Source organism: Eupeodes corollae, chromosome 1, assembly GCF_945859685.1.
Source record: "Eupeodes corollae chromosome 1, idEupCoro1.1, whole genome shotgun sequence".
Lineage (NCBI taxonomy): Eukaryota > Metazoa > Arthropoda > Insecta > Diptera > Syrphidae > Eupeodes > Eupeodes corollae.
The window spans coordinates 43,150,241-43,176,569 of record NC_079147.1 but is presented as its reverse complement, the minus strand read 5'-3'; the positions used below and the strand labels follow the sequence as shown (position 1 = coordinate 43,176,569).

The 26,329-nt window shown below is 30.9% G+C and overlaps 1 protein-coding gene across 1 annotated transcript in view; it reads left to right on the top strand.

Annotated features, from left to right (window-relative positions):
• LOC129939791 (acyl-CoA Delta-9 desaturase) overlaps positions 1–26,329 on the top strand; it is a 37,878-nt gene that overhangs the window by 695 nt on the left and 10,854 nt on the right. The window contains exon 2 of the mRNA XM_056047933.1: positions 19,557–19,953. Within this exon, the coding sequence (XP_055903908.1) occupies positions 19,557–19,953 (397 nt within the window). The remainder of the gene's footprint in view (positions 1–19,556; positions 19,954–26,329) is intronic.

Here is a 26,329-nt window from a genome sequence, read left to right as displayed (position 1 = left end):
CTTTTTTTTTAAATCTAAGAATGGAATGGTAACTTCTGTTAACACATGTTTTGTATGTTCATACAACCAAAAATTTAAGTTATTTATCTAAGGTTGTTTAAAAGATCTTCATAATAACCAGTAAATATATTCGAAAGTTTCAATGATTTAAAAAATATTAAGTTGCTAAATTCAGAAACAAAAGGTTCAATAATGTTAAAATATCCTTGTTTTTATATATTTTTTGGAACTTTTTTGTCATTATTTTCGAAAATAGATAAAATAATTTTGACATAGTCAAAATTTGGACCCAAAAGAAGAATAGTGTATAATTTTTGAATAGTCTTTTTTGGTTTTAAAATTGCTCACATTTTGGGGATTAATTTAATGTTATCATTTTCAAATTGCCAAAGCAGGTTTAGACTATTTTAGAATGCTATTCCCTGGACAGAAAATATTCTAGTATTTATTCTAGAACTGCGGAGGTCTCCAAAATAAATGTTAATGTTATTTTCGCAACCTAATTGCACACAAATATTTTTCATATTTTTTTAAAAACAATTTGTAGTCTGTCGAATAAATAAAACCGAGCACTTGAAAAAATTGTGTTTTCGGGCAGATTTTCTAAAATTTGTTTAGCTGAGAATCTTCTCAGAGGAATAGCTCCTAATTTTTTCGTAAAACCTTTCACAATTACGGTTACGGTTTTTCTTTAAAACCGTGTGTTTTGGTCACTATTTATAACTTTTTTTTCTAAATTTTAAAAAACTATAGTACTAAAGTATTTCTTACGTAGACACTTTTTCAAAGCTAGTTTTCGGATAAATACAACCCTTTTTGAACTTTAATAATGATTTATATTTTTTTGTAGTACCCGTGGCGTGATGGTTACTGCGTAGGGCTGTTATGTCGGAGGTCTTGGTATCGAACCCTGCCTGTGCCATCTAAGTTTTTTTTCATAGATACTGCCTCTTGCAAGAAACTGAAAAATCTTCCAAGAGTAATTCTTGTCATGAAAAGTGCTTTCTCCAATTAGCTGTTAGGACTCGGCAGACTGTAGGTCCCCTCCATCCCTGACAACAGTATTCTTGCCCATTAATAGTTGAGAGTTGTTAATCACTACATACTAGTTCTTTACGAACTGTTGCGCCAACTAATTTATTTATATTTACTTTTAAAGATTTATATACTTTCTAACATGATTAGGAAAATGTATGAACATCTGATACGAGTTAAATTTGTCCAACTATCAATAATATTTAAATTTAATCAAACTTTTCTTCGCCTAGAGTGTTCTAAAAACAAAACTTGGGAATAAGATTTGTCTTAAAAAGATTAATTCAAATAAAAGTGAAAACTATTACTTTATATAACAAATGGATATACATAACCAAAAAAATCTCTAAAAATTAAAATCGGTATTTCAAAAACTGACTGACGATTGAAAACCTTTCCTTTATTTTGATATATTTTGAATTCATGGTTTGGGGTCTTGAAGGAAAAATCTAATATACAAATTTTAAAGCAACTTAATTATATTAAGTTGATATGGGAAATTAAAAAAAAATACGATAGAAAAAGAGTAGTTATTTCAAAAATGACTCTGAAAATGTGTATTCAAAATTATGTACTAATTTTTGTGGTGCAAAAGAAATTTTTTTTAAATTACAAACGTTATAATAATTAGAGCAACAAGGCAAATAATTGCAACAAAAGTCTTTTAAAAAAGAAATGGAATCGAAAATAACTTAAATACCAAGTTTTTGCGACGTGATCAAACATATTCAAGGTTTTTTTGGAATTGCACCACCCGCTATTAGTCGTTAATGACATTTCTCACTTGTTCATGTTTAAAATTTAGAATTTAAAAAACAAATTATTATGTTTAAAAACAATGCATTTCGAAGTGAAACAAACTAAATCCGCTCAATTTTAAAGGCCCTTTTTGTTCATATTGTCTTCAAAAACAAAAATGCTCAAAGTATTTATCATCTCAATTTCTCCTCTAAAAAAATTAGAACAGACCATTTGTTGAATGTGACCAAGACTTATAAAAATATGAGTTCAACAAAACTCATCCAAAAAAACCTAAAAAAAATCTAAGAAACGATGAAACTCTCTAGTTTTTAAGCAAACTTTGCTAAAGCATCATTAAAATGTATTAAACATTTTGAAAAGTTTTATTTAAGATACAAAATTAACTAAGGCCAAATTTATTCATCAAATCTTCTTATCGCCTTCACCAAAGAATAAAAACATAATAAAACCTCTAGAAGTTGCCTTCGAAGAAACAGAAACAAAATAATTTATAGGTATTTAGGTAAAATTAAATAACATTTGATAAATCTTTATCAATAGGTTCTCTCATAAAGGCCAGGGTCATCATTAAAAAAGAAAACTTTAAATGATCAAAATGAAAACGAAACAAAAATCTATACATGCATACATTTCGTGATTAGTTTAAAATCCAAGAAGCTTCCGCATACATTTTATCTTAAAACTTCAATAAGTAACCTTCTCAATATTAATTTTCTATATGTCCCAGAGGTAGTATCAAAAAAAAAAAACAAATTTAAAATTCATTCCTCATTATCATTATTATATTATCTCATAATAAGAAACACAGCAACGATGATGACGATGGAGAAGAAGAACTTGATGTATGTATATTAATGTTTGCCAAAGAAAATAAAAATAAAAGTTGAAATTGAATTCTTTTTTTTTTTTCAAAATAATTGTCATCGGCGACTGAAAAAATATTAAATTATTTCTAAAGATTTTGCTAAATAATTGATATTCAAAAATGTTTCATATTCATTCAAATTTATGTATGAAATTATATACAATATAAAATGAAGTTTTTACTTCAACTCTTTTGTATTCGCATCGCAAGTTTGTATTTTGTTGGCTTGAATTATTATTATGTTTTTTTTTTGTGTTTGCCGATAATTTATTGGTCTAAGAGCTCACTTAATTAGGCAGGTTTATTGTATGTGTCTATGCTCTTTGATGATTAGATATTGATATATGCAACATGTATTAATTTTAAATATGTTATTTTGTTTTTATGCTAATAAATGAGCATAAACTCCTGGTTGCATTCGATATGACAATTTAAAGTTTTTGAATATTATAATACACAAAGAATATTGTTAAAATACATAGACAAGTTAGATTTAAATGGAGATTTCTAATCCTTAGAAACAGATCCATTTTTTTAAAATATACCTGTTTTACGAGATATTTAAGTGCTGAATTAAGTCAAAAACTTGTTGAGCTTATTTGTTCATAAATATTGTATTATGATTTTATATTCTCAGTTAATGAAAAAAAAATATCTAAATATTTATTAATTCGCAGTCGCAAAAATTCAAAAACACTAAGAACTTGAATTTTAGTTTTAGTTTTAATTTTTGTATTAATTTGTATTGAAAACTTGTGCAAAAATCACGTTCACATAAAATGTCACTTGCCTTACTCAATGTGGTCTCCTAAAAAAGAATTCAATTATTATATTGTATTCTTTATGAATTTTTATGATTTCCTACCGGCAACAAATGAGTGTGTTTGTTTTCTTTTATGAGTAAAATATGGAATGCGAAGATTTTTATAAAGAATATTAATTTTCGAATGGTTCGCATCAAGTTTGAACTTGATAATATTTTTTGATTTAGAAGTTGTGACCACGTGTAGGGAAACTAAAGTGAAATGAAATAAGGTCTTGAAAATTGTCTTTATTTTTTGAGCACAATGGCTTATTTTATATTTTATTTGTTAAATACCACTTTTAAAATTTAATTCTGATAGTTTAAAGAAAAGTATAAAAAAAATAAAACTATGTTCTAGTTTTTAAGATATAGGGTCCGCAAAATAACTTTTTTTGAAAATGCTATAAAAACATCGGATGTAACTTCGGCTCTTCAAATTTTGTCAACAAAAATTAGTTTTTTTTTCCTCTAAGGGTTGCTCAAAGCGTTCTTCAAGCGTATAGTTTAGTTTAATTTAGTTTGGTTTATTTTATCAAACAGAGTACAGCAGACTATTTTAACAAGTTAATATAATATTTAATTTAAATATAAGTATATGTACAAAATAACCAACCATATTCGTTTAGCGGAAGGATACAACTAATTATCTGTCAAATCATACATAAGCCAAGCGATATAGTTCTAATCCTTCCTTCATTCGATAAGCTATTACCTTTCAGATCTTTTAATACAGGTAGCATTGGATGGGTTCAATTCTAAAAACTACAAAATAAATGCTGGTGAACCCCAGGGATCTGTTTTTTCTCCAACACTCTTTCTCATTTTGATTATTGACTTCTTATCTGGAACTTCTAATCCAATATATTGTTTGGCTGGTGATAGTACTCTAAGCTTTTCGTATTCGTTTTGGGATTCATATCCCTTTTCTCGGAATAGTATAGAACAAAATATGATAAGCTCAATAAATTCCGACCTAAAAAGCTTTGTCCAATGGAGTATATAAAACGACGTGGAATTTAATGGTTTCAAAATCCCATCCTTTTTTGAACCGTTGAAGGTATGAGAAGCCCTTGCCATTATCTATGGATGGACTCGCATCAATGAGACCAAACATCTCAATATTCTTGGTATGTGTAGATATCACTTTCAATCAATTTTTGTGGAACGATCACTTTGGTCAAAAATGCCTCAAGATATTGGGCTTAAGTTTGTCTCCGTTTTGGTCAGATTGTTATCTACAAGACTTATATACTTGTAGGCCCAAAACTTAAGCATTACGTATCTCTGGGCTGATAAGCCTCTTGGACAGCATTTAAATTTAATTGGCCATTGTTTTAAAGTTTTTTGTCTCATCCTTTTTTGGAGTTATTTTAACTATTTATACTCGAGAGAAAAAGTCAGCTGCATTCCTCTCCTTAAATAGTTTAACCGAGATATATGCGCTCATCCTCGAGCCCAATTGTCATAATGTTAAGTACAGAGATTCGTTCTTTAACCGTACTACGTGAATGTGAAATGCCTTACCACACTTTGTCTTAAGCGGTCTTTGCAATATTTAGGAATGCAAACTAATGTACAGTTATAAGTCTAGGCATTTGAAAGAGTTTGGCATCAAGCTCTCTTATCGAAAATGCGTGCTTTTGGTATTGATGAATCTCTCCTTTACTGGGTTAAAAATAACCTTTTGAACCGTTCAATTCAAGTATTATTGGACAGGTTCAAATCTGATATCCACAAAATAAACGTTAGTGTGTGCCAGGACTACGTTTTATCTCCGACGTTCTTCCTTATTTTTATAAATTATTTTTTTTCTGTAACTTCTAACCCACTAAATTGTTTCGCTGATGACAGTACCCTCAGCTTTTGATATTCGTTTTTAGATTCCCATCCTTGCTGGGATAAGCTCATTGAATTCTGATCTTGACAGCATTGTCCAATGGGGAATCGAAAGCCGTGTAGAATTGAATGCTTCGAACTCTTAATGCTGTCTACTTTCACAAAAGCTTAACCCTAACCCAATGCCACTTTCCAATCAGTGGTACTTGCATTTAACAAAAATGCTGATAAGTGTTTAGGTTTTTTTCCGACGATGCAAGAATTACCCTTTCTGATCTGGCTATAATTTACAAAGCTTTTATTCGTTTAAAATTCGAGTATAATTCTAACATTTGAGCTGGTGTTCCAATAACGTACATGAGTATTCGGGATAGAATTAAAAAAGACAGCTCTAAAAATGATAGGAGATAGTTCTCTTGCCGAGACATTTGCTTCTCTTGAAAACCGCACAAAGTTTCATGCCTATCATTGTTTTATCGATATTTTCCCCAGTAATGTTCTTGTGAAATAGCCAATTGTATTAACCGCCTTAAACAATTCAGCAGCAATACCCGCACTTCTTAGAATGCTCAGCAGTTTACACTCATTACAATGTGCAGATATGCAAAACCAATGTGCATCGGTTTCTCCTTTCCTAATTTCTCGCACTGTGTTTAATCCCTATAAAGATATTCATAACCTCTTTAGTGCACGCATAATATACAAACAAAAAATATCCTTTTAGTGCACCTTAAAACTAATGAGCCAATTTCCAGAGTCGTAAACATTAAAATTTGGAGTTTTATTAACAAAATAATCTTAAAAATTGTGTTGCGCTCAAACGACTTAAAAAATGTTTTGATTACATCTAAAATTATTAATACAGTTTTCGATACATCTTAAATATTCTACGTGTCATTATATTTAATGAAAATCAAATTAAAAACTTATACAAAAATCAACACAAATTTTGATGGCAATGTACACATAAAAACATTTTTGATATACTTAACTTATTTGAAAAATGATTTATACAACTTAATGAGTTTTTCGCTTTTTCCAAACGCTTCATTTACAAACCCTTATCTTGGTTAATAATAATATACCTAACTTTTTAAATTGAATTGAAGTGATAATTATTAAAAAAAATGTACAAGTACCATCATTGCCAACAAATTAATTTATAAACTATCTTTCGTCTAAGTATTGATTTATTCAAGTCAATATTTGTTGCTTGAACCTTCTACCTTGCTATCGTTTAGTCTGAATAAGCTTCAAGTTCTTGTATGGTTTGCATTTTAAAAATAATCGACACTTAGATCTCAAAAAATGAGCGTCAAGAAGTTTGATTGCATTTCGAGATTGTGTTCACTCTTAATTTCACCTTTCTATATTTTTCCGATGACTTAAGTTGACTTTTAGATCTTCGTAGTTTTTGAATTTGACATTTTTGATTTTGAATTTTTAAAGACCATGACATTTTTTTAATTAAATTATGTTTTTTAAGTTGAATAGAAGTAGAGAAATTTTATCAACTAAAGTCGATTTTGGTATTTGAATTTTTAAAACTTTATTGGTTTCATTAAACTAGTTCAGAATTCAGAAAGTTCACATAGAATTTACAGGAACCTTCTGTCTAAAGTTTCATGTGGATAAAAATGTATTCATCATTTATTAGAAGGATTATTCTCTAGTTCCACACCAAACATGGTAATCGAAAATATTCACTTTTTATTCAAAACAAAAACTCCTTACACTTTTTGACATAGTGAACTCATAGAATATTAAAATGGTTATATTTAACTTGTAATCTAAAATATTTTATTCAAAAGGGATTTATGTATGTTAACAGATTTAATTATTTATAAATATTAACTTCAGTACCTATATATTCCTTTTTTTATTATGAAAATTCATGAATATTCACTTTATGGTTAATTCAACGTTAGTACAAAGATAATTATAGTCTAACGCATTTCTGATGCACCTTCTGAATGTAAACTAACAGAAGAAGATTTAAACATCAAATTCAAACGTCAGGTACATTTTAATTACATCAAAGTCTGATTGTTCTTATGACGAAATTGTTATCACAAATCACGATCTCAAAAGTAACAAAACAAAATTGTTTAAACAGCCAAGTTGTAAATGAATAAAATTAATGAACATTTCTTAAAAAAATAATTAATTTTTCCCAAAAGAATGTTACTACTCATTTTTCAAATGAAAAATTATGAAATAAACATCAAATGGGCGGCGGCGGGTGATTAAATTTAATCACGATAACAATAATTCTATCTTTCATCTCACGCCCTGCATCTTGGTGTGAATATAGTATTAAGTCTATCCAACTGGTAGCAACTATTATAATACCGACTCTTAACAACTGCAACAATAATTTTATCCAAGAATTGGGACATGGCCTTTAACTAAACGATGACAGTGGCTGACTGTGGCTATATTGCGATTGCCATTGCTGCGATCTCTTGAAACCTGTTGGCCTCAAATTTAAGGAGGTACAACTATACAACGACTGCGACGACGACGACGCAACATCAAGTCAAGACACTATATGTAGCTGTAGCTTTTATTAGCTTAGAGCTTGGGTCTTGATTTATCAGATGTTACGATGTTTACATAGTTTAAGTTAACCTAGAATAAGTTTTAGAACGCGCTTCTTATAGTCAACCCAAATGGTGGACTGATGGAACAGGTTTAAGTTGAGCTCGCATATAAAGAGAGAGGGAGGTGTTTCTAATTCTTGAGTGTCAGTGTACTGCTGATGCATATGCACTTGATCTCACAGAAGAATTAATTTGATAGCTTAATCTTTATTAGTAAGTGCAACTTTTGGAGTGTAAGCTCTGATGGTAGAGCTAGTTTTTGTTTGCATGTGTTAACAAATGTTATTTGACAACTTGAAGGCCAAAATAGTTAAAGTTTTGCATGAGCATATGAGTTTAATGAATGTAATTTGAATGCTTTGAAATTTGAATATATTTGAGAGGTTTTTCGACATCTGTTTCTGAAGAAATATTTGCTTTCGACAAAAGACTTGAAGAAGACTTAAGTAAAATCAACTCCATTCAAGATTGTTACATCTCAAAAGTCTTACATTTGTTTTAAGTAAAATCAAAATATTTAAACATGATTTATGATCCTCTTTTACATGTCCACAACAAGTAGATTTTTGAAACACATTAATTTTGACTTAAATTGTCGAAGAACAAACATTACCAGCTAAAACAAGCCTCTTTTTCACCCGCTTCTATGTGACAGGTGTTGGCCATCCAGATATTATTAATTTCATGTTAATGAACAAGATTAATAAGATTAGTACAAAGAGTCCATGAATATTATCAAAACAAAAGTATTTTAGTTGCCATAGAAAAAGTAGGAGTCTTCAAACTCTTATTTCTATAAATCAAAATTAACTTTGGAATGCCATAACCTTAAGACATCGATGTTAAGGATTATTGTATTTTTTCGATAATTAATAAACTTTTTCGGGAGTTATTATTCAAAAGGGTCTTTTTGGTTTTAAATAGAAAATATTTTTCAAACATAACCTAAAAAGATAATCTTCCTCTTTCAAAAACAAGATTTTATTAAAATCTTTTGACCATATGTGGCATACCAAATGTTTTTGACGGTTTTTCTCCAAATCTGTAAATTCTGCCAAAAAATATGTAATAATATTTTGTGTAACATTTCCGAGTAATATCTAAAATAAACCTCAACTTTAGACCCTTTAAGCACTTGTTGCTCCATTCTAAATGTAAAGCACTTTTAAGGAAGTGATCAGAACGTATAAATGTAGCTCTCCCCAAAAGTTCAACATATGTCGCTTTGTCAAAAAATTCTTCTTCACTCATCAACTCGGAATCTTTGAAACCAATTTTTAATTATTTTTAAACATTTCTAAATTTTCAACTGCTCCATGACCAACAAAAGTTCATTTAAATTTGCTTGAAATTCATTCTATGGTCAAACAATCTATTTAAAGGTGAACATTGTTCATAATAAGTCCGACAGTTTACAATACGTATACAATCGGCTAAGTTCCTAAATTCATTGAATATTTTTAAAGTTGATACGAGTCCTTAAGTGCAATGAAATAATATTTCCATTTATTAGTTTAACAATAAACACAAAACATAAATGAAAATATTAACATTTAACCCTACAGCGCACATATGGCACATACCAATACAATGCCCCAATATAGAATATGAGTACACACAGCGCCATCTACTATCTAGTAGCGGGACAAGAACCTATTGAAGTGCTTATAATAGTACAGTTATTTACAAAATGATGGTTCTGATGAAAAAAATGTTTTTTATTTCAAGTAAGTTTCCGGTTTGTTAAAAGTGAACGACGGTCAGATAACTTATTTCAGAAAAGTGGTAAAATTTCAAATTTTAGCTTCAAAACGATTAGAGAAGGTAAGTTTATGTTTCTATTTGTTGTAAAAAATGTTTTCTCCTAGAAAAATTCATATAGTACATGAATTCACCATATTTTTGTATGTGCCAGATATGGCACACTGTGCAATAAGTGTATCAAATTATACGGTTTATTTGCAGATGAAGCCTAACAAACGTCTTGATTCTACAGTTATTGAACACAATCTTGAGGTGCCGTCTGGTAGCGAAGATGAATTGGAACTGTCCAATGGGGATAGCGATGACGACATGAACAAAATTCAGGATCTGGTGGTGGGAGAATTTGAAGTGCCTTCTGGAATACTGCAAAATGATCCAAACAGCATACCCAGTCGTCAGCCTAGTAATACCAGCTATTCGTCACAGCCGAGTACTTCTGGTGGCGTAAACTCTCGATCCAGGCGGACATCATCACGAGCTCACCCACTACCCAATCCATCTTCAGTTCCACCAGCTCAACCGACCGTGAATGTGAGACGAATGAAACGGAGGTATATATGGAAAAAGACGGAGTTTCAACCACCCGTTACTACATTTACAGGCGACGACATACTGGAGGAACCGTACATGGGTTTTGAGACACCATTACAATATTTTTTGTATTTTTTCGATGATGATTTGTTGGAACACATTGCTGAGGAATCTACCAAATATAGCATTCAGAAGGATCCCTCAAAACCTCTTTTGGTCTCGAAGACTGATACCAAAAAGTTTTTAGGTATCTGTCTCCTGTTAGGACTGGTCCCACAACCAAATATTCGTATGTTTTGGGATTCAGACTTAGGTTTACCCATTATCACTGAGACCATGACCTTGACTGATTTCGAGAAAATACGGAGTGTCATTCACTTCAATGACAACCAAAATTTTATACCGAGGGATCAACTTGGACATGACAGACTTTTCCGAATTCGACCCATATTGGAGGCACTAAAAAAGAAATGCCAAGCTGTTCCAAAGAGAGAAACCCTTTCGGTCGATGAGCAAATGTGCGCCACAAAAGCTTGCAACTTTCTTCGCCAATACCTTCCCAACAAACCTCATAAATAGGGTTACAAGTTGTTGGTACTATGCGATGATAAAGGTTTTGCATATAACTTTGAAGTTTATTCCGGCACTGAAAACGCCGATCAATTTAGGCTTCCTGATGAACCTGATTTAGGTGCTAGTAGCAATATTGTTGTACGTTTGTGTCGTTGTGTTCCCAGGAATAAGAATTACAAAGTCTTCTTTGACAATTATTATACTTCACCTGAATTGATATCCTACTTGGCTAAGATTGGAATTCATTCCTTAGGCACCGTCAACAAAGGCCGTTTAGGAAGTAATTTGCAACTGCCATCTCAAAAACAGTTATCGGATGCCAATAAGACCCGTGGATACTCAGAAGAATGGGTCACTACTGTAGACGGGGTACCAGTGACAACAGTTATGTGGCTAGATAGCAAACCTGTGGTTTTATTATCTTCTTTCGTCGGTGAGCAGCCTAAAGACAAAGTAAGACGTTTTGATAAAAAACTTAAACAGTACATAGATGTCGATGCCCCAAACGTAATTCCACATTACAACCGACATATGGGTGGAGTGGATTTATTGGACTCCTTTATCGGAAAACATAAAATAAAAATGCGTACAAGAAAGTGGTATATGCGAATCTTCTACCACTTAATTGATGTGATGCTAATAAACAGCTGGCTTTTGTATAAAAGAGTAGAGTCGCTGAGACAAAACACTAAACTGATGAAGCTTCGGGAATTTCGACTGGAGGTAGCTAAATCACTGTGCTTATCTGGAGCATCTATGACAAGAAAGAGAGGACGACCATCATCATACATATCAGATATGCTTGACGAAAGAAAGAAAAAGAAGCCAAAAGCCAACATACCAATTAAAGATGTTAGGATCGACGGAATTGACCATTTTCCTTGCTGGTCAAATGATAGACAGCGGTGTAAGTTACCAGCTTGTAAAGGTAAATCCTTTGTTTCCTGTCAAAAATGCAAGGTTGCACTTTGTCTGAATAAGGACAAGAACTGTTTTTTAGCATTCCACAAATAAAGTTCTTTTTTTCTAATATAAAAACTGGTTGATTATATTTTTCTTATAAACAGACTCAGTATAGACTTTGAAACATTCATTTTCCTTAATAAATTATCCGCAATTACTACATTGTTTTATTACTAAATATATATCCTACTAAGTAAATATCGGTAAGGTAATGCATGGTGTGACATATGTGGGACATACTTTAAAAAAAAAATTTCTAAGTTTATGTTGAGTTGTGATTTTTTAAATTATTTTTCCTAAAAATAAAAACACATTTACTACCACATATATTTTTTTGGAAGGAAAATAAAAAATCATGCACTGTAGGGTTAAAACTCGGCATATTAATAAGTTTTAGTAATTGGTGATAAGGTGAAAGATCGAAGCAATGAGCCATCCGGGCCCTCTCAGCGCAAGTCTCGGGAACTTTTTTGGACCACTTTTAGTCTGAATTTATGACAGGTATAATTTGGTGAGAATTCACAAGCTTAGTTAAGATTGGCCGACAAATTGTTATAAAATAATGCTTTATTACTTAAAGATCAGAAAATTTATTTCTCTCTTGATCAGACAGAAATTTCATTCACACGAGATAATGTTTCTCCTTCAAAAATATAATTAAAAGAAATAATAGAAAGCTTTATCGTAAAGCTCATAGTTTTAAATTTATTAACGTTTAGAACAAACGCATTAAAAAAACCATTTCAGATCACATTACAATTCTTCACAATCACGAGCACTTGAGACAGTTTTGAAAATTGTAACACCTTCGGCATAAATGATGCCGAAGACATATTATTCAAGACATATTATTAAATAAAATAAAGGAAAACGGTCCTAAATGACTACCCTATGGTATTTTAGAGTTAACTTTGAAATTGTTTGATTCGCAAGTATTTAAAAATAAACATCATGATTATGAGAGTTTGTCAATCACCTTACTGAAGTAATTAAAAATACCATCCAGTTGTTTTTTGTTTTCAAATAACTCAAACGATTTCATCAAGTTCTATTTAAAAGGTGACTACAGAACGCCACTGAGAAAAATCGTGTTGATTTGGAACGATCAAAGATTTAACATAAAAACATAGTGATTCACAAATAAAATTCCAATAGTTTTGTCAACTGATGCTTCTAATTCAGCGGTAGCAGGGGTTTTGTCACATATTTTTGCAAATGGTGTTCGAAAACCAATTGCGTTTATTTCTCGTGCACTTTCACAAACAGAAAAAGGCTACAGTACTATTCAAAAGGAAGCATTGGCTATAGTTTACAGCGTCTCAAAATTAAAACAATATTTATTAGGCGTTCATTTTACATTAGAGTCTGATCACAAACCACTTTTGGCTATTTTTGGTGAGAATAAAGGTTTACCAGTTATGGCGGCAGCAAGGATGCAAAGATGGGCTTTTATTTTGTCTGGTTTCGATTACTCTATCAAATATATTAAAGGTGAACTTAATCAAGCCGATCACTTATCGCGGATTCCGCAAGAAGAAGTAGGCAAAATAAGTAACGATTTTTCATATATAAATTTAGTTGAAACAGATAACCAGTTGAAACTAGATTTCAAAAATATTGCAAAAGAAACTAGACGCGACCCGATTCTTTCAAAATTGGTAGATGCGATAAATAGTGGTACAATTGATGCGTTAATGGGCGAAGAATTTGGCCCTTTTCGTAATAAGAAAAATGAATTGTCGGTTGAATACAATTGTAATCTATGGGGCTATCGAACGATTGTTCCATTTAAATTACGTGAAGAGGTATTGAAAGAATTACATCTGTCACACTTAGGCATAGTAAAAACCAAAGCATTGGCACGTTCGTATGTTTGGCGGCCTAAAATAGACCATAATATTGAGAAAATGATTTCGAGTTGTGTTTCTTGCAAGCTTACTCAGTCGAGTCCAGAAAAATGTCCTTTAATCCCATGGACACCCACTGAATCAGCTTGGTCTCGAATCCATGTAGATTTTGCTGGGCCTATAAATGGATTTTATTTTCTAATCATCATAGATTCGTATTCTAAATGGGTTGAAGTTTTTAAAACTCATGAAATGACATCGATATTTACAATCAATAAACTGCGAGACGTTTTTTGCCGTTTTGGTTTAGTTGACACATTAGTAAGTGATAACGGGAGACAATTTATTTCGTTGGACTTCCAACAGTTTTTGGCAAACAATGGCATTAAGCATATTTTGACCGCTCCAGGTCATCCGGCAACCAATGGCCAAGCAGAAAACTTTGTAAAAACACTTAAAAAGTCGTTGCAGGCCATTTTAAACGACACTGGTGGTGGCAGCAAAAATATGGACTTAGTATTAAATCGGTTTTTGTTCGATTATAGATGTGCAAAACACTGCACCACTGGTGAATCACCAGCAAAGTTATTGCTTGGTAAAGAGTTAAAAAACCGATTTAGTTTAATGAAACCACCGTTGGTGCGAGAAAAGATCTGTGATAAGCAATTATCAAACATTAAAAATTTTAAAGGCTCAAGAAATGTTAAATTTGAAGAAGGTGAAAATGTTTACGTGCGCGATTATTCAAATCCGAATAAGGACGGTTGGCAACCAGCTACCGTAAAGAAACGTATTGGCTCACGATCGTATAGTTGTGTTCTTACTCATAATAAAAGACGAATTAAAAGACATTCGAATCAAATGATATCGGGCACATCAAATGCGTCACCAAAATCGATCGATGGTAGGGCAGATAACTCTCCTAAAGAAACAGCCAGGGTGACGGCAGAGCCGATAGTCAATGCAGATTCAGAAGCTGTTATCGCAACTAATGGTGCTGAGCCATCGATTCTCGAATCACGTTCTAGTAGAGGTTTAAGACCTATTGAGAGAACGAATTATAAAGTTTTTTTTTGATTAAAATAAAAGTACTCACTATGGTAATTAATTTGTATTTGTTTAGAAAAAAAAAATAGATTCCATGAATTGAAATATTGAATATAAATAATGGTTAAAATAAAAGTAAAATACATATATGTGTAATTGAATTTTTGTTTATAAAATAACTTACATATGTACATATATTTAACTACATTTCTTTTGATTCATGTGTATATAATATTCAAACTTAAGATGGGAGGTGTCGAGTACCAAGTGTAAATGCTACCTTATGCAATGAATTATAATTATAATAGTTTATAAGACGAATTGTTATACTTAGTATTAAGAATGAGAAAATAAAGTTCAGTTCACTTCTAACTACAACTCCGAGTACATCACAAAGACTTAAAGAGTTTAAGTATAACAATTAATCTAGCAATAGGTCTATAATTTGTAAAGTCGTCTTTTTTGATGAAAGGGTATTACATTGGAACTTTTCCAAATAGACGCAGACACACAAGAATATGTTAGGGATTTAAAAAAATTAGAAAAGTGAAAAGACAGATGACGTAAACAGTTTTTAAAAATAGTAGGACTGGTTTACAACTATCGTCAAGATTAGATACAAACTTTTCAACTTTGTCAGCATTAATATTAAAGTATACACATCAATCCAGAAAGTGAAAGATTTCAATAAATCAAGGTCTTGATCTATTTCGCTAGATTTATCATAGGCTTAAGTATCACAGTCTATAGTATCACAGCTTAAAGTTTCACAGTTGAAAATATGGCTATTGAATCTACTTTTAAAGAAGTCCTTTAGTACGAGACCTGAAACGTCATTGAGCTTAACATTAGATGGGTAAGGACTTTCTTTTATAAAAATTTCCAAAAATACGTTGGATTCATTTTTCTACCTCATTGAATCCACTAAATGTAATTAAGATACCTTAAACTTAAAATTCTGTTGAAAATATCTTTTGAATCCCAAAAAAAAAAACTTTAAAATTATTTTCACTTAGAGACTTGTGCACTAACCACTACTTGTTTCTTTTACCAACAAGGAACAAAAGATTTCTATTTTACAATTTCAAGGGAAACAGATTCAAGAAAATAATCAAACATAATATAATTAAATTTAAATACTTTAAAGTTAACATTTAAACAATTATTCAAACGAAACCAATCTACTTGTAATGGAAGTTAAGTCTTTTTTAAAATTAAGTGAATACAAATTGTCTAAAATTTTCTTATTAAAATTATTGATTGTTAAAAAATTGATATTAATTTGCCACTATGAAATTGTTTGCAACAGGGTGACTTCGAAACGATCACATTGTCAGAATATTGATTTAACCCCTTTATTATTCAAAAGAACATCTCTTGTTAAAGTTAACGACAACTGCATTAAAGGAAGAAATTAAATGGTAGCTATCAAATACGCCTACAGAAATTATTAGAAAACTGTGAGTGAGAGGTTTTTGAAACCAAAACAAAGTTTAAAGCTTGTAAATTGATGAAAACATACATTCAAGTCATTTAAAATGGTCAAATAAAATGGAAGTCCAAAACGAAATGGATTTATCGCCATTAGGTAGCTGGGCAAAATGGTCTTTCAAATTTTTAAGCATCAGCTGCGTCTTCACTATAGTATTTCCCTCCTTATCTTTGCAGGCTTTAGGGTACCTAGTGAATACCGTTGTTTGCCTCTTGACTGGTCTATAAAAACTCTGCACCTGTTTCCTACTTAAACATCTTTGGAATTCCTCGACTTCACGCTTGTCATTGGCCTTTTTTTTTCTTCTGAGCAAGAGTTTCTCATCCCCTCTTTTATCGACATATAACTGACGGGAGATCTGTGTCCTCCTTTGCTGCCACAATCTGTATGCCTACTTTTTGGCCTTGTTTTCCTCAGCACATTCGGAGTCAAATCAGTGGTTAATTGATGGCGGCTGTGAGAACCCTAACACTCTTTCCACAGTATTCCTGATTGCTTGTTGGCAAAGCTGCCATTGTCAGAGTTTCTTTGCATTGGCGGTGTCTTCCTGCGCAATCTTCCAAAGTTGAATCTTCCCCTCGAGGTTGATGTTCGCCTTATAGCTTCCATGCATATTCGCATGCGCTGTTTTGCACAAAGTAGATAGTGAATCTATGTTGGCTGATCTGTGCGTGTGAACAACCATTTATGCTAGAGGAGTGTCCTCCGTCGATAGCAACATGATCGATTTGGTTGCCGATTTGATAATCGGGGGACCGCCAAGTGCCTTTGTGGATATCCGGACGGAGGAAACTAGTTTTACTCAGCTCCATGTTCATTTCGTCTAGAACTTCGAAAAGTCTGAATCCGTTTTGAGACCTAATGTCGTGCAGGCTACCTTTTCCGATCGAAATACTAAACATAACTTCTTTACCAATTATTGCATTATAGTCTCCCAAGAAAATTTGTAGGTCATTAATGGGACATTGCTTATAGGTTTTGGCGTGAAGTTTCCAAAAATCTTCTTTGGTAGTGGCATTCTGCTCTTACGTAGGGGCATGCGGTTTGATAAAGCTCAGGTGGTGTAATTTGACTTAAACGCGGATTCTTGTCACTCTTCCGCTAACATCCCGTAAGCTTCAAACTCTATGCCTAAGTTTTCCTCTCACAGCAAACCTGCATCTTAATAAATGCTTCCTCCTATCTAGTAAGCATTTTAAATATAAGAAATCGCAGACTACTATATCTTCTCACTGCCTGGTCCATTCCACCACATTTATGTACATAGTAATGTCACATCATCTTTGATTTCTGCTAGGGCATCGACGACGTGCTGCTCTGCTTTGCGCGGCCGAATGAACGCACGGACATTCCATGTAAAAACACGTAAATCGTTGTTTGTATTTCGTTTGGACAGGGGTTGGTAAGGGGAGCTCGTCAACATTATCAGTCCAGTCATCCGAGATTTTTCATCACAATCGGGTTTTCCTTCATGGCTTTCGCATGACTTATAGATCGTTGGTGCTGGTTCTTCAGAGCTACCTTTGGTCTTTCGCTCCTTATTCCTGAAAAGGTTACTCATGTGTCATAGCTCTGCATCCGATAGATACACCGTTCATCAATATCTCACTTTTCGGTTATCCAGCGGGACCACAATACGATTTTGCACCAAAACAAAAATTACATTTTTCCAAATTTTGAAACCCTTTTTAAGCACAATCTAACGCTGTCAATTCGTCTTAAAATAACGCGTATATGTATTTGCAAGGGGACGGAGGGAAAGGAATACATAAAATCTATACGTTGTTAATTTATGTTTATCAATAGAAAACATATACAGTCATTCTATAAAAATCCCGTTTATGTTTAAATTGATTTATTTTGCAATAAAATTATATATCTTCCGATGAGACTATCTGAATTTGTGTATTGTATATATGTACTTTAGTCAAACCCTTAACAAAATTTCCAATATTATGAAATAAATATTAATATTTGAAATAGATTATAAACCGGTTAAAAAATTATGTTGTTATGGTTTCGATATGAAAGCATTTACTAACTTTGCCTATAATTTAAAGTTAAACATTTTAAAATTCAAAATTCTAAAGTCAAGTAATAACAACAATTTTGAACGCCTATTTTAAAGGATTAAAAATTATTGAATTTTATTTTCTGTTTCTATTTTTTGATAATCAAAAATTTTCAACTTAAGCCCTTCACAAAACTCGTAACTATAAGATTCAATTGAAATTCAAATTCTGACATCCTAAGATACATTTAGGAAATACAAATAATGCTCAAATATCAAAACTGGGAACAATACTGTAATGATTGAGAATCACGAAGAACAAATTCAAAGGATTGACAATTCAATGGGAATTTATTTTTGGTTCGACAACTTTCGTGAGCAATGCATTATTTCTCCTCCATCTTTGATCTTCTTTATTTAGAAACAAAATAAATTAATAGTTCTTTGTTTGATTTCATCTGAACCTATGTATTTTGTGTTGTTGTTGATCTTTATAGCATCAACTTAAAATTCTAGCAAACAAGTTCATTCATCTCATTAGGCAAATTTATTCTGTTTTTATTGATTTAATTTCTGTTTTTTTTTTTACAATTCAAACATAAGAAAAAACCGGAGGATCTTCTTTGCAGTCCATTTATTTTGCGGCTTCAATAGAACGGACCTTGAAACTCTTAGTTTTATTTTGTTTCTTATTTTTGTGAATAAAATTGAAAAAATATAAATATGTATGCACACAAAGTTAGAAAGTATTTCATAACAAAACAAGTTTAATTTGTATAGAGTTTTGAACAAAAATTAGACAAATTATGCAGAAATATATAAATTCTAATTTACTTTAAGAAAACAATAAAAATTGTATTCAAATCGAAGTGCAAAAAATATTCATAGATGTTATCCTCACAATAGTGATGAAATGATAAAGCTTTCAGAGCCTTGACTAAAAGATTAGCATATGAAAACATCCTCTAGCCTCTACGCATATCTTATCCCAAGTATAGCACCAATATATCTATGCATAAAAATCACACTTTAAAGTTTGTAATTGACGTTGCCCAGCCGTCAATTAGTCACTTAAAACATTAGTTTCACCTAGAAAAACTATTTATCATTTTGAAAAAAGTGTGAACAATGCTGGTACTCTGTCATCTTAATCTGTCAACTACTTTATTCTGGGCACGTTTCACACGAGCCCCGATAAGATATCGCGGTTTGCTTTTTTAAAACCTTTTAGTAAAAACCAGCATGTTATGCGAGTTGCGAGAATGCATTGCTAATTTTAGTATTGGAATATTTGAAAAGCCCCTTATATTTACATGACAAAAAGATATTCCCCCGCGTCATCAACAGATGGATTTTCTAAAAAAAAATACGATACAATCGATAGTATTCATTATGTATATTTATTTTTCTTTTTTCTTTTAGATGGCTCCAAACATAATAGGGAACTCATTCATCTTAGCAGAAGCCTCTTTGAATTCTGATGATGCAAATAACAACAACAATAGCATTGCAAATAAGAATAATAACAACAACAGCAGCAGAAAACGCAACTCTTTAATATGCAATGGAAGTAGTACGATTCCCAATACAAATGATCGCGTTCCCGGTCTGGGCGATCCGATTGTTGGTAAAGATTACGGAAATGCCGCCATTGCCACTACCGCTGTCTCAAACAAAGCAGCAGCAGAAAAACCAAAGAAAGAATATCGCTTGGAAATCGTCTGGCGTAATGTTGTTATTTTTGCCATTCTTCATATGTTCGGATTGTACGGATTGTATTTGATATTCGCTGAGAACGCCTATTTGGCATATATGTTTGGTAAGTTTTTGATGCAAAACTTAAGATAAGATATTTTGTTTAAATTTACTCTGCTTGTTTGTACACATTTTTTCTTCAGGGTATAGTTTTTGTTTAAATTTGTGTATTAGTATTTTACGTATCCTTATTTTATTCTAAATATTAGTCAACTCGAACAAAAATGATATTGGCGTCAGAATAGTTTTGTACAACGAAGAATATTTTTAGAGAATACATTTAGAAACCAAATACTACTAAAAATGTGTATAAAAGCTTCCGAACTAATGTCTTGAGATGAGTGAAGTAATTTGCTTCAAATTTGGTTTATCTTATAGAAAATATTTCTGTAAAAACAATATTCAATTCCATTTAAAAAAGGTATTAAAATACAAAAATTACTACTAAAATTGGTAAGAATTGTTTTTAAACAAAACTAACTTGAGAACGTATTGACATAAAACTTATTTCATCTTATACAATATATTGGTGTAGACATTCGGCCAAGGGCGGATTCAGATTATTAATAATGGAGGGGTCACACACTTAACAAAAAGATGAGTTTTTGTGCACCGCTTAAAAATGTTCTTTAATGTTCTGCAAAGAAGGCTGACAAAATTAAAGAGACATGATGTTTATATATCTTGTCCTTATTTTTAATATTTCAAGAGCTTAAGTCAAAATTTTAGTTACTTCAGTTATTGAGAACACTATAGTACATCGAGACATGATACTAACTAATTTGGACGACTCTCTACATTTGAAGGAATTCCAAGATTTCAACAGTTGTCTAAATATGTCCTACAATAGCCCTATACAATAGTCTTGCGACGTTTTGGATGGATTTCATCCTGAAATATTAAAAATTAAGTTGAAAACTAGGTTTTTCCAAAAAAAACCATATATTCTGTTCTTGTTGGATGATTTATATAGATGCGAAGAACGCTAGAAAAATATAGATGCAAAAAACCCAGAATATGAATGCATAAAATAAGCGTTTGAACGTTGAATGTTTAGTCGTTAGTTTAACGAAACCGTCACTTTTTTCGTTTTTGGGAAATTTATATTTCTACAATTCGTGTTTTAATCTTAGTTCTAGAGCATCTAAAGCAATTTGAATTCAAAAAGTTTTTGTTTTTATTAGAAAATTAATTTTTCACAATTTCTGTGCGTCAGAAAAAAAATTCACGAACTGGCTCATTGATCTAAAGAGTCTGTTTTAAAATGTTGTCTGTACTTTAAGATTTAAAAATTTATCTTAAAAAGAATTTGTTTTCAAAAATTTAAACGCCATTTGTTTTCTCAATATTTGTATTCAAAAATCATAAACCGTAAGCAGTTTTTAAAGGCTTTTTAATATACGTTTTACATTTAAATTTCGTAAAAAAAGGATGGCCCATTTTTAAGATATCGAATTTCGAAAAAAATGTAGTTAGGTTTATCTAAATGACATTTTATATCATGAAATAGTATTCAGATCCTAAAAGAGCTTGTGCAGGAAAAAATCAGTTCATTAGTTCTTGATAAAACTTAAAAATAATATAACCGTTTTAGGAGAAGGGTACATATCTGGAGGAAAATGGAAAACATCCTCTCGTGATCCAAGGTTACATAAAGTGCAAAATAAAGGAAGATCATCCCTGATTGGATTCATTTAAGTCGTAATTAAGTGTGCAGTAGTATTGTCTATTAAGAGATGACTGCGCTTGCTCTTTAAACTCCTCTCTCATTTTCTAATCCAGTCTCCTTATGAAATCATACAAATTCTCTCTCAAAGCATCCATATTGTATCTTCTTGCCAAAAGTTCCCACGTTTTGTAAAACAAAGATTTGGAAGAGACGGTTAGATGGCTGCGACATTGCTTTCATTATATAATCAAAGTAAAGCTTCAAGGTTGCAGTAAATAATGGCGACAATCCCGTTTCTAATAAAAGCATATAGTTTGGATAGTTCGAAGGGAGTTTGAAAAATCTCTTGAAACAAAAATCTAAGTTATTTTTCAATGTATTCACTTTGTTCTTAACCCCAAACCTGAGCAGCGTGTAAAACATGACTAATTTAGAAGTCGCATCATAAAGTTTACACTTTGCACTTAAACTGAGTGTACTCGAATTAATGCAGGATTTCCATCTAAAGTTCAGTGCTGTTTTAGCTAGCTGAAGCTTGTTGGAAAGATGACTTTTCAGGATAAATTTGATGATATTTTTAAGCCAATATCAATATCTTCACCAGCAAATTTCCACTTTTCATTTTGGGACTTAAATTCACAGTGAGATTCCATTTTGGGCATTATTCTTCAAGGTCCAAAATCATGCGACTTAGTCCTTGAGTCGTGTCTGATAAGATAACAACAATAAAAATATCATCAGCACTTTAATTCTCCTTCCAGCCCACAAAATTCCACCGTAAAGCACATCATTCAGGTCGTCATGAAATAGAATGAACAAAAGAGTCCATGGAACACACCCCTGTTTTACTCCCATGTTTGTTGGAAACAATTCCGAAAAAATCTCTCCATTCCAAACTGCTGATTGTGTATCCGCGTAAAAGAGTTTTAGAATATTTAGCATCTTTAAGGACATTCCCATCAATAACAATTTGTAAAATAGTGACCTTCTATCGACTAAATAAAAAGCTGCTTTAAAATCAACGTAAAAAGCATACAGTTTCTTATGTTGGCCTTTTATTTATTTTGTTGATATCATTTGATTTAATTTGATTTTATTATATTCTATCGAACTTTGATTTATTTTATTACTTATTTATTTTTGTTATTTAAGTTAATAGTATTTTATTATATTTTAATTTTATACTTTATTAAGCTTTCTTTGTTTTATTTTTGACTTTTCTTAATTCATTTTTATTTATTTTTTTTACTTTATGTTTCTTTTAATTAAAATTACTCAAATTAGTTTAATAATTAACTTTATTATTTTATCAAATGTGAAGAGTTCAAAAGTGTTCATCAGAAGCATCTCTTCCATTTTTAAAATTTAAAAAGCAAAATCCAATAATTAGACATTATAAATTGATTAAATTAGATCAGATATACTAACAATAATTTGAACTACTACATTAATTTATTTATGCATGAACATTTACTTTAATTGTATTTTAGTTTGTTTCATTTCATTTCATTTTATTTTATTTTACTGTAGTAAATGTATTTAATTTTTTTATATTATATTCTTATATCTTATATAATTTTGTACTATTTTGTTTATTTTTTAATTTATTTTATGTTGAATAAAAATGTTGTTCAATAACAATTTATTTTAGTTATATTTTACAAAACTTCGGATCAGAAGTTATTGTAATGGGTCCGATTTGTCGAATTAAAAATGTTGGCATTTCTCGACGTTTCAAGGTCTCTAGAATCTTAATCAAAAGCTTTAAGTTAAGATGTCTGGAAGTGCAAGAACCAGTGCAGATATCGGTTTTCTATAGTTTTGTGTTACAGATAATAACATCAAAAGATGCATACAGAACTTTCGAAATTGTCAAAATTGTGTATGGGTTGGTTTTCTTTTAACTATAGAAATTTACAAAAAAGTTAAAAATTTAGTCGGACCCAAAAATCTCTCAAACCAATAATGAAAGTGACTTCAATTAAATTTTATATAATACCTTGTGACGTGGTTCTTAATTTGTATGAATTGGAAGAAAATTCAATAAACGGTTTTTAAAAAGTAAACAAATTGAAAAATATATTTGTACTATCGAATATTTCGCGGAAAATATGCTTCAAGAAATAGTGTTTTTAAAATGTTAAAGCGTTAAAAATATGGGCGTAAAATTTTAAAGAACGTATTGTTAAGGGATTAACAATAGGCTTAGTAGATTACTTAAAATGGCTTCAACATTTTACTGAATCGTTTAAAATGTTGCACTATTAGTTTTTTAATTTTTTTTTAAATAGTACGCAAATTTAGTAAAAATTTATGTTCGGTTCTTGATTCTCTCAAATTAATTTCATTCATCCAATTTATAAAAATTTAAGAAATTCTACTAAAATTGGTAAAAATTTGTTTTCGACTAAAAATCTATTTAACAAAACTTGATTTTCAAACTTAACAATTTCTTTATATGAAAAATGTTGTTGGTAGTTTTGAATTTCTTAAGAATAATTCAACTGACAACTTTATTAACCCAACACGAAAACATACAAACTTTTAAACAAGACAAATCGATAGACGGGATGGGAATTTATAAGTGTGGGTCGCATCCCAGGCTTTTTTTTCATTTTATTTTTTGCGAAATCATTTTTATTCTATGCATTTAGTTTCTCTTAATTTTTTTTGAATTTTATTTTGTTTAATTTTTGAATTTATTTTGTGTGATTTCATATTTTTATTTATTTTAATTCATAATATTTTATTTTATTTTCAAAGGATACAATATAAATAAATTTACATTGTCCGGGTTATAACGACGGGGTATACTATGCCCATATGGTGGTTGATAATATTTTATTTTGTATTTATTATACTTTAATTTAATTTATCTAAATCTTATTTTTTACTTAAAATATTTTCTGCTGAAAAACAATCGAAAAATCGTAGCTTTTTTTTCAAAATACCATATCCCATCAGATTTTATGCAAAAATGTAGTCCCATTTATTTGCAAGTCTAAGAAATGTGAGACCGAATAACGTACAAATTGAAATTTGGTAAATTTTGTGCATTTAAATGATTTTATTAAAATTGAAGAACGTTTGCTTTTCTTTTGCCGTTAAATAAGCCCCAACAAATGTCAATCTTCTAAACTCAGTACGTATTCGAATCACATAACAATTTATAAGCAGAAGAAAAAAGAAGACAATCAGATGTGTGGTTTTGTACTTTTGATTATTCATCATTTGAATTTGCTGAATGAATAATAAAATTTTATAAAAATATAATGTATAAAGTTTGACGTATGTTGGTTAGTTTAAATTGCACGCTATAATGTGCCATATACTATTTAGATGTAGAATGTGGTATTGAATTTATAACAAGTCAATGAACGTTCGACTTTCTAAACGCACGTTGCGTTGTCGTTGTCGTCGTCGTTGTTGTCGTTATTAATTTCGTTAGTACTCCATACGTACGAACCTAAATTAAGATTTATTTTTATTATGACTGATTAATTGATTATTTAAGGTATCGTCTTTTTTATTATTATTATTTTTTAGAGGAACCTTTTAGAGTAGCGGAACTCGGTTTAGATTTCCAAAAATGTCTATGTGACTTTGAACGTTGAAGATAACCTATTTGTACGCATTTTGCATACGTAAATATTAGAAAATTGTTTTAGAATTAATTCTTATTTGTGTGCAAAATATAGATAGACTTTATGAAAGGTGCAATAATAGTTACAAGTGTAGAACTGACCTATTAAACTTATGCAAAAACGTATTAGAAGTTGAATAAGTGTTTAATTTGTTTAGCACTTGACATTGATTTTTTTGTTTATTTATCGCATATAGTTGAAGTAACTAGGCACATATTGTCCTAATGATCTCATAAATTATCTTAAGTAAATTGCGAAATCTTTTATGAACAAAAGAACACAATTGTTGGAAAAATAAAATTAAAAAAGTGAGTATACGCCCAAGTGTTCTCTTTTGATTGACTTGTTGAAAGTTCATATGCATCTCAATTTCCTCGGAATGCATGATATTGTCTAATAAAAACCGCAGTGAGTAGTACCCGTGGTCGTGGGTAAAATCCCTGCCTGTGCCACTTAAAGGTTTTCTCATAGGCACTTCTTCTTGCGACGAATTGACAAACCCTCCAAAAGTAATTCTTGTCATGACCCCGTCAAATAAGCCGTTTGGATTCGGCTTAAGAAAATTGTAGTTTCCTTCCATCCCTGACAACATTATTCGTACAGGAAGGGTTAAGAGTTGAAAGTCACTAGTGGTAGGCTAGTGATCTAAGGTAAAAACATTTATGGAGTTATGACAGACAAGTAACTGACCAATAAAGGAAATTAATAAGAATATGACAACCAATTTCTTATAATTAGAACATTTTCTGTTTCCTTCGATCACCTAAATCAAGCATCAGTGAGCGTGGTTAGTAGACAGATGGAGGGCCGTCTCGAAACCTACCGCGTGCTGTTTCTGTGTTCTTTCTGTCTGTTGTTCTTTCTCCTCTGTCTTGTTTTTTTTTTTTTTTAATTAATTTTTATAAGTTCAATCTTAAACCTATCTTAATGCTAGACAAAAATTCATAAAACAAGGGTAATTATCTATAAGTGACAACTAACTTAATGGTCCCATACGGACACTCGAAGTTAAACTATAACACTTAAAATTAATGCCTTTCGGCCCTAAGATCTATTTTATTTCATTTAAATTTTATTTATTTTTGTATTTATTAGAAAATTTGAAAAAAAATTAATATCAATATTTT